This window comes from Desmodus rotundus, chromosome 9, assembly GCF_022682495.2.
Source record: "Desmodus rotundus isolate HL8 chromosome 9, HLdesRot8A.1, whole genome shotgun sequence".
Taxonomy (NCBI): domain Eukaryota; kingdom Metazoa; phylum Chordata; class Mammalia; order Chiroptera; family Phyllostomidae; genus Desmodus; species Desmodus rotundus.
Genome location: NC_071395.1, coordinates 14,322,503 through 14,335,621, shown reverse-complemented (window position 1 = coordinate 14,335,621; position 13,119 = coordinate 14,322,503). Strand labels below are relative to the sequence as shown.

The window sequence follows — 13,119 nt, the reverse complement described above, 5'->3', positions numbered from 1 at the left end:
TCTCCCCTTTGAAATACAGCACCACTACCACTAACATGCTATCATTTCTGTCAAAAAATGTGGTTTATTTCACAATCAATAAATTTCAAAAGATTACTAAAACTTCCCTTAATAAATTATAGCCAAGAAAAACCCAAAACATTAACCAAAGGTTGTCTCAAAAGGGGAATTGGTCTAAAAATCAAGTAATTAAATATGTGCAACATACATGAAGGAGAGTCTTCAAACCGAGTACAAACATTGGTTGCCTTGGAGCTTTCTGTTAACAGTTCTTCATCCTCCTCCTGCTCTGTTCTACGGTGTCGGTAGCTGTCAAATTTAAAATAAAATCAATTGATATGAGTTTTGGCTTTAATTTTAACTAGCTCTTACTATATCAACGTTGACAGGTTGGCTGACCAAGACCCCACAATAGTAATTTTTTAACAGGCATATAAGTTAAGATTAAGAAAGTGAACCTCAGAAATATAGAATTTAAACCTGAAATGTTTTACACATGCTTTTCCTAAATAAAGAATTGTTAAAACAAAGTAGTACCTTAAGTTAACCACAACATGATAAACTTGTATGTGATCATTTACTTTTAAGGAAATAGCAGCCAGTAAAAACCTCACAATTTGTATTTCAAAGTTACCTTTTAAATATTTTTGCCAGAAAAGATACTGTCCCATAAATCACATTTTAAAAACAATTTTAAACCAAAGGCTACAGAATATTCAGAATAGACACTTAGGAGTTTAAGGAATGACTCTTAATCAACAATTCATTAGAATTACTGAGAACTTTTAAAATACACAACCCCAGATTTGATATCCCAAGGTTAGATACATCCCTCCAAAAACGAACTTTCTGAAGTTATATCGCCAGATTTCTCTAACGGGCTTAGGTTAGTAAAACTACGTATTCCCCAATTCTGAAGCATCCAGTTTTATAGCTTTATACTTTCAACATTTTCTTTTAAATGACAGAACATCAGATTATGCTCCTCTTATGGCCTCTAAATCTGATTTATAGCTTAATTTCTACCCAGAGTAGAAATCTGTTAATTGAGACTCCGTTTCCCCAACAACCCTAACCAGTAGATCAAGCTGAACAATTCTGTATATACCACAGGATATCCTGATCTTACAGGATCTTAACAGAAATGTTTTTCATGACATCACATTGCTGCCCCATTATAGTATCCACTGTAGATCACACTTCCAGAGGGTGACACTGATGCCATTTATATAGCTGCAAGATTCTCAAATCTGAAACAATGTAAACGCATCCAAGTACAAAGTGTTCTCATGAAGTTTCCTAGGTGTTAAATAATAGCACTCTGGTTATATACTGGGGCAGAGGGCAAAAATCCCGGAATTTATTTACAAAGTGTGTATTTATTCTTAAATGTTTCAACTTCAGTCACCTTCAAAGTACTCTCCATTTGATGCAATACACCTATTGAGATTTTTTCCCACTGTTCAAAACAGTTTTTGAAATCACTGATTTTGATGCCTTTTAGTGCTTCTGGCGTTTTGTTTTCACCTCTTCCACGCTGGCAAAACATTTCCTTTCAGGACTTTTTTCATCCAGGGAAACAAAGTCGTTCTGGGCAAGATCAGGTGAGTAGAGGGGTGGGGCAAATGCCATTTTTTGGCCAAAAACTTCTGAACACTCAGTGTGGGGTGGGCAGGTGTGCTCCTAAATCACCCATCATGAAATGGGCAAACGCGTTCAAAGGGTCTTCAGAAAGAATTCACCGCCAGCTAGGTTCCTGGAACACTCACCTAGTGAAGGAGGCCTGTACTACAAAGGGCCTGTCCCCGCAAAGATGATACCGTTTTTTTTCGGGTTCCCCCTCAGACAGTGGGTAAGGAGTATAGGGGATGAGTGGAAAACACAAATAAAATTAGGCTTATGTTTATGCCTTTGATGATAATTCCTTCAAGACACAGATCATACTTCTCATGTTTCTGTAAATTGTGCAGTAAATTTAAGATGGTTGGTAACAGTTTTGTAATTTCCTCTTTTACATAATCTTGAGAATTTTCATCGCTTATCACACTTCATCTTTCACACGGTATTCAGGGAGACGAGACTGCCCTAAATCTATGAATTGTGACAAATTAAACATCTTAAGTTAGCTCCAACTAGCTCAAAAATTGTAAAATAATTTATAAGTTTAACATGTAAGAGTTATTTTACACATTTTGAACAACCTCCTAAGGGTGGCATACAACTTCACACATCAATTAATATAAAGACAACTAAGTATATGACACAATTTTAAACAAATTATTGTGGCATAAATCATTACAACATGCAAGAGACCAGCAAAGACTTAAAATAAAAGTAATACCCTTGATACAGGTATGTGGTTTGGGAGAGACCACAGTACACAAGTAAGATCTAAATCCAAACATAGATTATTCTGATTCCTTCCATGTGATGTTAAACAAGCCACTTAACCTCTGCATTTGTTTCTGCCAAGGAATGGCATGACATTTGAATTCCCTACCCAATATAGTTGTTGCAATCCACAAACTGTATTAACACTATAAAAAACAAGGCATTATAGATATTTTATTTATTTATGCATATAAAACTACATTCTGCCCAAACCAACGGGGGCCAAGTAACAGAACTAAAACAATTTTTTAAACAAAATGTATAAACTACTACTCACTCGCCAACTGATAGCAAGTTCTGTTTCTCATCCTTCTTTATTCGTGGGCGCCCTGGTTTCATCTTCAAAGGGGAGGTTGGAGTCTTCTGAGCAGCAGGCTGAATGAAATGTGCAAACAGCTCTGTCTGCTTTAATAAATACTCAAATCTATTTGCTCGGTCAGTTTGCTGCAAAAAATTTGAGGACACATTTTATCAGAAATCAAGGCTTCAACATCCCTCCATACAACGAACACAGCAATAACAAGGAACAAACTACTGACACGTGCAACAACACAGGTGATTTTCAGAAGCTTTATGCTAAGCAAAAGAAGCCAATCACAAAAGACTGTGTACATACTGCATGATTCTACTTGTATGAAATTCTAACCAATGACAGAAGGCAGATCTGAAGTAGCAAGGAGAGGAGGACAGGAGTAAACTTTTTTTGAGATGATGAAACTGTTTCACAGAATTGTGGCGATAGTATAAGGACTGCATGTATTTGCTAAAACTTACTGAATTACAAACTTACATCTTTGCCTATGAAAGTTTAAGGTGTAAGTTTTACAATGAATTCCAAAGACATTTCACCTAGCAAAGCAAATACCAGATGTGTCCAAATACCACTGTGTTGTAAAAACTATCTACTTTTCAAAGGAAAATTAAAAAAAAAAAAAACACCAATATAAAAACTGAAAGGTACTTTGTCTCTTATTGAAGTTTTCATTAGTCCAATATTAAAATAAACATAAAGGTAAATTATGCAAGACTGTCAGAAGGTGATAAATGCTCAGAGGTAAAATAAAGTAAGGTGAGGGGAGAAGGGGAGTGAGAGTAACCCTGAAATTTTAACCAGAGGTGACATCTCAACAGAGACAGGGGGAGGGTTCCCCTCTCTTAGATCTTAGCACACCTCTCGTAATGCTCAAAAACCTTCAATGCCCTGACTGGTGTGGCTCAGTGGGTTGGGCGTCGCCCACAAAGCAGGAGGTCACTGGTTCGATTCTCAGTTAGGACACATGCCTGGGTTGCAGGTTTGGTCCCAGTCTCAGAGCATGTGAGAGGCAACTGATCAATGTTTCTCTCACACATGGATGCTTCTCTCCCTCTCTTCCTCCCTCCTCCTCTCTCTAAAAATAAATAAATAAAATCTTTAAAAAATATTTTAATGGCTCTAGATGTCTAAGGTAGCCTGTTTTCAAAGTGACTGATGACCCACCAGATCAAAAACATCTGCATGGTGGAATTTGGGAACGACTGCCTTAAGGAAGTACGAGTAAATTCCACCAGGGATTCTACACGATGATTTCAAAATTCTCTCCCACTACGCATTCAAGCATTGGTGGGGTTACAAACCAGTTACAAAAAAAATAGGAAGTCAGAATATTTACAGAATAAACAAACTCTCAGTAAAACTGTGGTGAAGAGTAAAGGGAAAAATAAGAAAAGACCTTGTTGCTTGAGAGAATGACATGATTAAAATAAAAATGACCTGAGGTATTAAATCGAAGAGATGAAGGAAGAAAAACTAACAAACATGAAAAATCAGAAACATGAGAATAAGATCAGCAACCTGAATGAAATAAATTATAAATCAAATGGGAGATTAAAATCAACAGCCTTGGAGAAGCTTCTTTCTCTGAGACAAGAGGAAGAGATACAGGACAGCAGAGGCCACACGTGTTTGGAAATAGAGGGGAAGCAAAGTTAGGACAGACCTGCAATTCTTTACAAAGGGAGACAGAAAACGAGGGTGTTGGTAGAAATGGAGTAGAAAGCTTAACCAGAGTAGTAAAGCATTGGAATGGCTAAATGGGATTATTAGTAATAAATACTGAAAGCCCAAGAGAGTAAAAATCACAAATTTGTTCTGGTACAACAGGTACTATTACTTCACGTCCTCAAATAGCACTCAGCATCTTGGGTTGAAGAATGAAGAAAGTAGATGGATGGTTATCAAGAATTATGTATGGTTAGAAACTAGCAGACGATATGGGAACTTGTTTAGAAGAAAATTGTTAAGTGAAGATCATGATGTTGAAAAGGGAAACAAAACTAGAAGATTTGAAAACTTGGAAGAAATGAGAATCTGCAGTGAGGCCACCATGAAGATGAAAGGCACCGTAAAATAAGTAAACAAATAAAACACTGAAAACCTTCAATTACCAGATTTGTCATAAATATCACTTTGAAAAAATATGAAGAGATCCAGAAGAATTAGATCACAAGAAAGGAGGTAGATGAAGAAAACAATGAAACAATGCTATAGAAGAATACTGAAATAGTGTTAAGGAAAAGATGAGAAACTGGGGTGGGGGGGGCAAGAAGTAGATCTTCAGTTGCTTATATGGAAAGTAATACAATAATTAATAAATTGTAATACAAGAGTAAACTCATTTCATGTACTCACAGCTGCAAACCTACTTTTGTCCCACCCTATATTTATGAGATTAAATTTCCAAAACTATTAAATTTATGAGATACTATCATGGACAGCTTGGGTATATAGTAAGAGAAACTTTCATTCATTGAATGACACTAAGATGTGTGGGAGATTATGAATTCAGCCTTGATCTTACTAAGTGAGAGGTACCAAAGGGCCTCCACAAGTAAATGAAAACATGATGGTTGGAGGCATCTGGGCTACAAATAAATATGGTAGATGAAAACTAATGATAAGGACCAAAATGTCTAAGAAGAAATATCCAAAAATGGCGAAGGACAAAGGATATCATCAAATAAAAAAAGGGTTCCTCAAGGCAAGTAAAAGTTTTTGAGGAGTGATCAGTAAGGGCAAAGTCAAGCAAGATCAGGGAGAATAAAACTAAAATGAAGCCACAAAATTGGCAATTACATTCACTAGCACAGCGTTAACAGCAGAATCTAAATTGTGACAGTTAAAGGAATGAATGAAAAAAGTACAACTGGCAAGTATCTCTTTTTCTTTAAGTATGACAGCAAATAAAGGAGCTGGGCCAATTAGAGGTATATACATATATAAAACACACTAGAAATCACATGCAATAAATCATTTATACTTGATTTTGAAGCTACTTAAAAGAGATTCATAAGTATTTAATGATCCTGCAGAAAATGTCAAAGGATAAGGACAAAGTTTCAAAAAGACATTTGTTAAAATCTACGACGGGTCAGGTATTGTTCTGGGTGTCAGAGACTGGAAGATTAAGACACTGTTCCTGCCCTTAAGGAGCACACTGTGTAGTGCTGTGGAGTGGTGTTATTACTTAACACATGTTACTGAATCTGATTTAAATTTAAAGCTCTAAGTACTGGTTAAGTTACATGCAACAAAGTTTCCTAGAAGATATGAAAGGTGAGCTGGGTCTTTCAGGATTCCAGCATAACATCATCATGTTCTCTTTTGTAAAGCTCCCATGCATACTGAATGCTATGGGCAAGGAGTATATATTATTCTCTTAACACAAGCCATATAATTACATAACACTATGTGAATTCACGTAATACTTCTCCATTTGCTTTATATAGGCAAGTAAGACACAAAGGCTATAGTATTCCATGTTACACACATTTCAGTTGGCTGCCTGTGTCTCAATTACAAAAATTAAACATGAACATACCATTTTTTCTTCATAGGTTGGATCTGGTTCTTGGATTTCTTTCTGCTTTCCAGGAGATGCATCATCAAACACTTCCTGGTAGGAGGGAAAAAAATCATGGTTTTGCAAGAATAGTTAAGACCGATTTCTGCCCTAAAACATTCTAAGTGATATATTCCTGTCTCAAACTTTCTAGATACTTAAATGGCTATCATCTAACTAGATTCTAACCTGATAGGAAATGAAATACCAAAATGGCACAACCCATTTACCCCAAATATGCAAACTGCATGGCCACTGCCAATAATAAAAGATTACTGTCAACAACATCCTAGAACAAAATTGCTTTTAGAAAATGTTTCTAATAAAAAAAATCATGAAATCAAATAAAATAGTATAAACAGTTAAGAAAATACGAATCCTTCTAATCCTAAGATTGCAGTATTTACTGTGCTACCACAACAATGTACACTTGGAAAATAGCACTATTAGTCACCCTGATTTCCATCTTCTGGAATAGTACCAAATAAATTTCATGAAGCCTAAGTTGAATACAATCTGATTCCTAAATTGGTAATAAATGTGCCATTCTTGCAAATTTATTCACTCAGACATGAAAAACACCACAAACCATATACACACAGACAAACCCAGCAGTAACTTCTATACTGCAAAGTTCCAATCATCCATTCAAAAAAAACATAGAACAGCTGGCTAAAAAAAAAGTATAATTGTCATTAACGATGTACAAACTGTGCTCGGTAATACATAGTATAATAAAGCTGTCTGTGACTAAAAAGTCTGGGGGAGGGGAGGCTAGCATAGTACTAGAACTAAGGGCAAGTGACTGAATTCAAGTCTAACTTCATCGCTAACCTTCAGGGACCTATGAAAACACATGACGAATCTGGTCTCTACAAGTGAAGATAACAAAGCCACCTACCTAGCCCACCTCACAAAATGGTACTTGGAAAAGCCAAATATACCCTTAAAAAGATGTGTTTCCCAAAAGTAGTCATTATTTCTTTCACAGTCAAAGAAAAACCTGGACCAGGACTTGAGGTGGCTGTGACCACTGACAAACGGTGCGCCTCTATCAGCCCAGCCCATGATGGGGCCCGAGGAGGGAGGGAGGGAGACAGGCTCCATCCACACCGCCAGAAAGATCACAAAGTCAACAACAAACGAGATTGCTTCCTGACCTGTCAGTACCAAGCAAAAAGAAAAAAATTAACTGAGTACATAGGAAAGCTATTATTTCTGGGAAAGTCAGCTTTATTGGGAAAAAATCATGAATGCAAGATTTCATTTATTTTCTGATTTGGGGAAAAACCTACCTCAAACTCCACCTTCAAACAAGAAAAGGGCATTAAATTTTTTTCTTTCAACTGTGCAACAGATTCAGATTGTCGGACATCATTACACATGTACGCTGTACGCTGAAACCTGGTTTCCTTTTACCAGGAAACCTCAGGGATTTCTTTCTAAACTCAATTAAAAAGACTGAAGGTACATGTATTTTAAAAGACCCTCCCCGAAATCACACTGTAATGTGAGGAGGAGAATAAGTCCGAATCTAGAGCCGGTCGGGAAGAGAGACCGACCCGAGACGGCCAGGGCCCAGCCAGGCCCGGTTCCGGGTTCCAGCGCCCGCTCCCCTCCCGGGGCAGAGACGCCGCCGCAGGCTTCGCGAGGCTCGTGTTACCTGATCGATACCCACACTTCAACCTAACAACAGCGACTGCACCAAGTATTTAGTTGAGGCTCTTGAAGTCCTGTGTTCTGATGTGTAAACCGGACCTCTAGGGAGAGGTCTGTTGTTATTCCACAGTTGGAGTGGCGGATCCTTTTGAGAAGCTAAAGAAAACTCCGAATGTCCCTTTGCAAAGAGCTGCTCGTCTAGGACACAATTGCAGCCTCACGGATTTTCGACCTCCCCCACCCCAAGAAACAGGTTGGACAGCCCTGGTAATCAGTCCGAAAGAACCGCCGAACCCGTAAGAAAAAACGGCTACAGGAGATAAGGTTTTGAGGTAAATCTCAAACCACTGCAAACCACAGAACATCAGGTGTCCGATTCCACTAAAACCTACCTCCCCACGGAAAGTGCTTTGAAAAACTAGTAACGCGATGCCCCCTCACCCTAAAGGAGACCTACAGCGACTACAGAACTACTGCGCCAAACGCTCGCACGGCCAACGGCACCGCCGTCCCCTCCCTGCGTTGATTCGGCAGCGAGGCTCCTGGTGGAGCCCATTCGCCCTCACTCCGCCCACCCAGGACGGAAAAATCCCAGCGGTCTTCGGGCTCCCGGCCTGAGCCGGTCGAAGGCCCAGAATAAAAACTGGGAGGAGGAAGCACTTCGTTCCCAGGCGACGCGGAGCCTCCGAGCGCGCCCAGGAGCCGGCTCACCCCGCCCCAGGCAGGGGGCGGCCCCCGGAGAGGAACCGAGCTGGACGGAGAGCCCACCGGCCTGGACGGAGAGCCCCGCGGCCGGCCCGGGCCTACTCATTCATTCCCCCGCCCCCACGCCCCCCTCCCCCGGCCGGGGGTCCCAGGCAGCTGCCGCGGCTCGGGGGCTGCCCTCCCTCCGGCGCAGGGCCGGGGAGGGGCCACCGCTCCCTGCCCCGGAGCAGCTGCGCCCCGCTCGTCCCCGGCGCGCACCCGGCCAGCCAGCTCTCGCCATTGTTTTCCACCCAGAGCTGTTACCGCCCCCGCAAGCCCTGGGATTGCGGAACGGAGGCCCCGGTCCTAGGATGCGCAGCTTTTAAAGGCCTTCCCTCGCCCCACCCATCCACCCCTGACTCCTAAGGGGACGCTCCCTGGCCCTTCCCCCAAGTTCAGTGAACTGAATCCTACATTCGGAGATGGGGGAGGGAATCATGGGAGTCCAGGGTGAAAAAACAGACTAGCCCTCTCCGCCTCCGTAATCAAGAACATCTGTTTAATAAGAGCGCTCGAAGATTTGGCAAGAGTCACTAACAACGTGAAGTGCCAGAAACCCATCGCCAGCCCGGGCAGGTTCGGTACAGGTCGCAAGGACCAAAGTACCGGTTCAGGTCCAAGGGCCTGAGGCCGAGTTGTGGCGCCGGGGCGGCCGGGGGCGGGGGGGGAAGTACAGGTCTGCGTCCGATCGCCAGCATGCGGGCAGGGCACCAGCTCCCTCTTCCCCACGGCGCCCTCTCCCCGAGCCACCGGCCACCCTCACCTCCATCTCCGAGTCCGCGGGGCCAGCGCCGGCCTCGGAGGGAGCCGCCTGGGCCGCGACGCCCTCGGGGCCGCCTTTGTTGCTGCTGTTGCTCCCGCTGCTGGCGGCGGAGGCTGCGGGCTTGGAGGGCGCGCTCTCGGGAGGCGGGGATGGCGGAGGCTCGGCGGCGGACGACATGATGTTCCGTCTGCGTCACCCGCTGCTGCCGGAGGCCGGGCGCGGCAGGGATGAGGAGGCCTAGGCCTGGGTGGCTGCGTCGCCAGAGGCTGATGGAAGAACGAGAGAGCCACCCAAACGCCCCCCGCGCTGGGGCTCCGCGATGAGCCTGAGCCGAGCACAGCGACCTCCCCCTGCGGTCGTCGCCCTCTTCCGCGGGGCTCGGGTTCGGCCGCGGCTTACCTCACGGCGGGAATCACGTCGACGAGAGTGGGCGGGGCCACCCGGGTCACAGAGGTCAGGGGAGGCGGGCTTATTTACAGGAGGGCGGGGAGTGCGGGCTAACGGGAAAGAAAGCCAAAGACCAAGGCGAAGAAACAGACTCGCCTCTTCGTCCTCTTCGGTCGATATCGTCTGTCTCGCCTGCATCCAGGACACCCACCTACGCCACCGACTTCCAACCCTCGCGAGATTGATAGTTAGCTAATTGACTGGGTTTCGACTGCGCCTGCGCATTCTCCACGTTGTACCCTTGGCCACGCCCCCTGAGGGCCCCCAGCGGACTCTAGAGGCAGGAATGGGCGAGGCCACGATGGCGAGCCTGGTGACTTAAGTTTGAGCGTCAGATCCGTGGCCTGACGCGAGCGCAGTGTTACACGTGCTCCTAACGGCCCAGTGTCTTCTTGGCCTCGGCGGGGTGGTGTCGCTCGCCGAGAGCTTGCCCAGGTCTGGCGCCGCCTAATGAAAGTTGGATGACTGTGCTTGGCTTTAAACTTCTGCCTCCACTTAGCGGCGTGACGCCACGGCGTTGACGACACGGTGGTGACCCCACATGACGTTTCAGTGTTTGGTTTACGCAGAAGTGCTCCTTGGTGTGATTTTTTAAAAGTTTTTATATGTTAGCTATATCAAACATATATAAATACTTTCTACTTCCCCTCCGTATAGAGTTAGATGATACTTCTTCTGAATTTATATGCTGAAAGTAAGCGCCCCATGTTGTAGGTGAGAGAGTAGGGAAGGAAGAGAGGCCAATGGATTTCATCTTTTCCTTGACCTCCGAACGGAAGGACAAGAAGCGCCTGTCCTGTCACACCCTCTCCGCCAGCGCTAGCTGTCTCTGTCCTTGAGTCTGTAGGGCACAATTGACTTGTTTCTCTGGACTCCTAATCTCAGGACTGGGAAGATTACTAAAAGCATCTCCCCCACGCAGGCGTTTTCAAACTTATACAAACAGGACATACCAGATCTGTGGACAAGGACCCTGAACTCAAAAGTAAAAGCCAAACAAACTGAAGCCTGCACTAACGGCCTGAAATCTGATTACAACTAATTGCCATGACTACCTAGCTACAACCCCCTTTTTTGATCCAATAAAAACTCAGCTCCTAACACTCAGGGCTGGTGTATTTCTCTGCACCGAGACCGTTCCCTCTCTTGGGAAAGTAAAAATAAAACTTTGCTCTCTGCATTTTTTTCTCTTTGTGAATTCTCTCTCAGCCCGTGTCACCAACCACCCTAACACCAAATATTAAAAAAAAAAAATGTACATTCATCTCTTCTCAAGAAGTGTTAACAGATAATCAACACTAATTATTTGCACAGCCTTAGGCACCTTCAACAGGCCTTGGGCATCTTAGGTTCCAGAGCAGGCTTCAAAACTTAGCTGTGTGAATGCAGACGTTATATAACTTATCTGAAATCAGCTTTCTTTTTGTTATTACAGGCATACCTCGAAGATATTGTTCAGTTCCAGACAACTACAATAAAGTGAATATTGCAATAAAGTGAGTCACAAAGATTTCTGGGTTTCACAGTGCACATAAAAGTTAAGTTTATACTATACTGCAGTCTGTTAAGTCTGCAAGAGTGCTATGTCTACAAAACAATGTAAAATACTTTTTTGTTAAAAAAAAAAAGCTAACCATCTTCTGAGCCTTCAGCAAGTCATAACCTTTTGGCTGGTGGAGGGTTTTGCTTCAGCATTGATGGCTGCTGATTGATCAGGGTGGTGGTCGCTGGAGGCTGGGGTGGCTCTGGCAATTTCTTAAAATAAGCCACCAGTGAGGTGTCCCCATCATTGTCTCTGCCTTTCAGGAATGATTGCATGCGACGCTTTCTGGTAGCATTTTACCCACAGTAGAACTTCTTTCAGAGAACTTTCAGTCCTCTCAAACCCTGCTGCTGTTTTATCAACCAAGTGTATCTAACATTCACCATTAAAATATAGTGATGATAAAGTATGGAACACTGTGAGAATTACCGAAATGTTACCCAGTGAAGTGAAGTGAGCAAATGCTGTTGGAAAAACGATACCAAAAGACTTGCTCAACACAGGCTTGCCAGAAACCCTCAATTTAAAAACAAAAAGAGAAAAACGGCTCCCCCCGCCCCTCATCCAGCAGCATAATCTGTAAAGTGCAATAAAGTGCAGGGAAACACAACCTGTATATGTTCCCAGTACTATATTGGATGATACTCTTACAACGATGTCATAAGAATTGAATAGGATAATACATGTAGGGTGTTTAATGTGGTGCCCAACATATAGTGAGCTCTGGGTTCAAGTGTTAAATATCCTGAAGCCTAAGGATCAGAGTGTAATGGGAGGCAGGAGAACTAATGTTTTTTTAATAAAGGGGAAGGTAAGGGGAATAGGGTCAAGAAAACACTAGAAGGAAATAGTGCCCTAAGCACATTCTCAGAATGTTACAATGTAAAACCATGTCAGCGTTCTATCTCAAGTATGCAAATACATATCTCTACAACTGAAATTCCTTTAGTTAGTGTGCTAGAACAAACAGCATGTACTGTACTGAATAGGGTACAAACAGGGACAAAGAGATATTGCCAGGGGACGAAAGATGCCAAAGAGCCAGGACTATCTCAGCATTTTGGCCTTGAATGGTAACAGAAAGAAGTTAAGCTAATCAAGGACAAAGTAGGAATGCTGGACCTCTGTTCATTGCATACTTATTTTATTTTGTGAAAGCCTAGGATAATAAAGTCTGGCTATTACATTGCAACAATAAAACAGTATTGAGTTTGTATCTAAAAATGGGAATTTCCAACACTGGAGCACATTTACTATGTAGCCTTTTCAGATCTTCTACATAGGTTATTTGCCCTGTAGGGGGATTTCAATGAAAGAAAAACATTATGCTCTTAATAAATAAGTAAGGCTTAAATATAGTCCCTTTATTTGATGGTCACCAATGTGAGCATCACCAACTCACATCAGTGGGTCAGTTTGTATCTGTTGAGTGTAAATACATGTAGTCACTTAAAGTTGCTTTTTTCTTACTCTTTACACCTTAAAAATTGAAGTTCTCTGTGCATTTCCTTCCTGCTTATGAAAAATATTTTCTTCTTTATTAAATTGGTTCTAGACTTCTGGCCAAGGTGGAGTCATAGCTAGACACACTTTGCCTCCTTGCACAACCAAAAGGAGGACAACAACAAATTTAAAAACAAAAAACAACCAGCACAGCCAGAAAATTGAACTACATGGAAGTCAGACAACCAAGG

At 42.6% G+C, this 13,119-nt stretch overlaps 1 protein-coding gene across 1 annotated transcript in view; it reads right to left on the bottom strand.

The window, feature by feature from the left end:
• SMARCA5 (SNF2 related chromatin remodeling ATPase 5) overlaps positions 1-10,052 on the bottom strand; it is a 34,196-nt gene extending 24,144 nt beyond the window's left edge. The window contains exons 1-4 of the mRNA XM_053910649.1: positions 9,436-10,052; positions 6,249-6,323; positions 2,669-2,835; positions 209-309 (exon numbers count right to left, since the gene is read on the bottom strand). Coding sequence (XP_053766624.1) covers positions 209-309; positions 2,669-2,835; positions 6,249-6,323; positions 9,436-9,612 — 520 coding nt within the window. The 5' untranslated portion in view covers positions 9,613-10,052. The remainder of the gene's footprint in view (positions 1-208; positions 310-2,668; positions 2,836-6,248; positions 6,324-9,435) is intronic.
• Between the last annotated feature and the right edge of the window lie 3,067 nt (positions 10,053-13,119).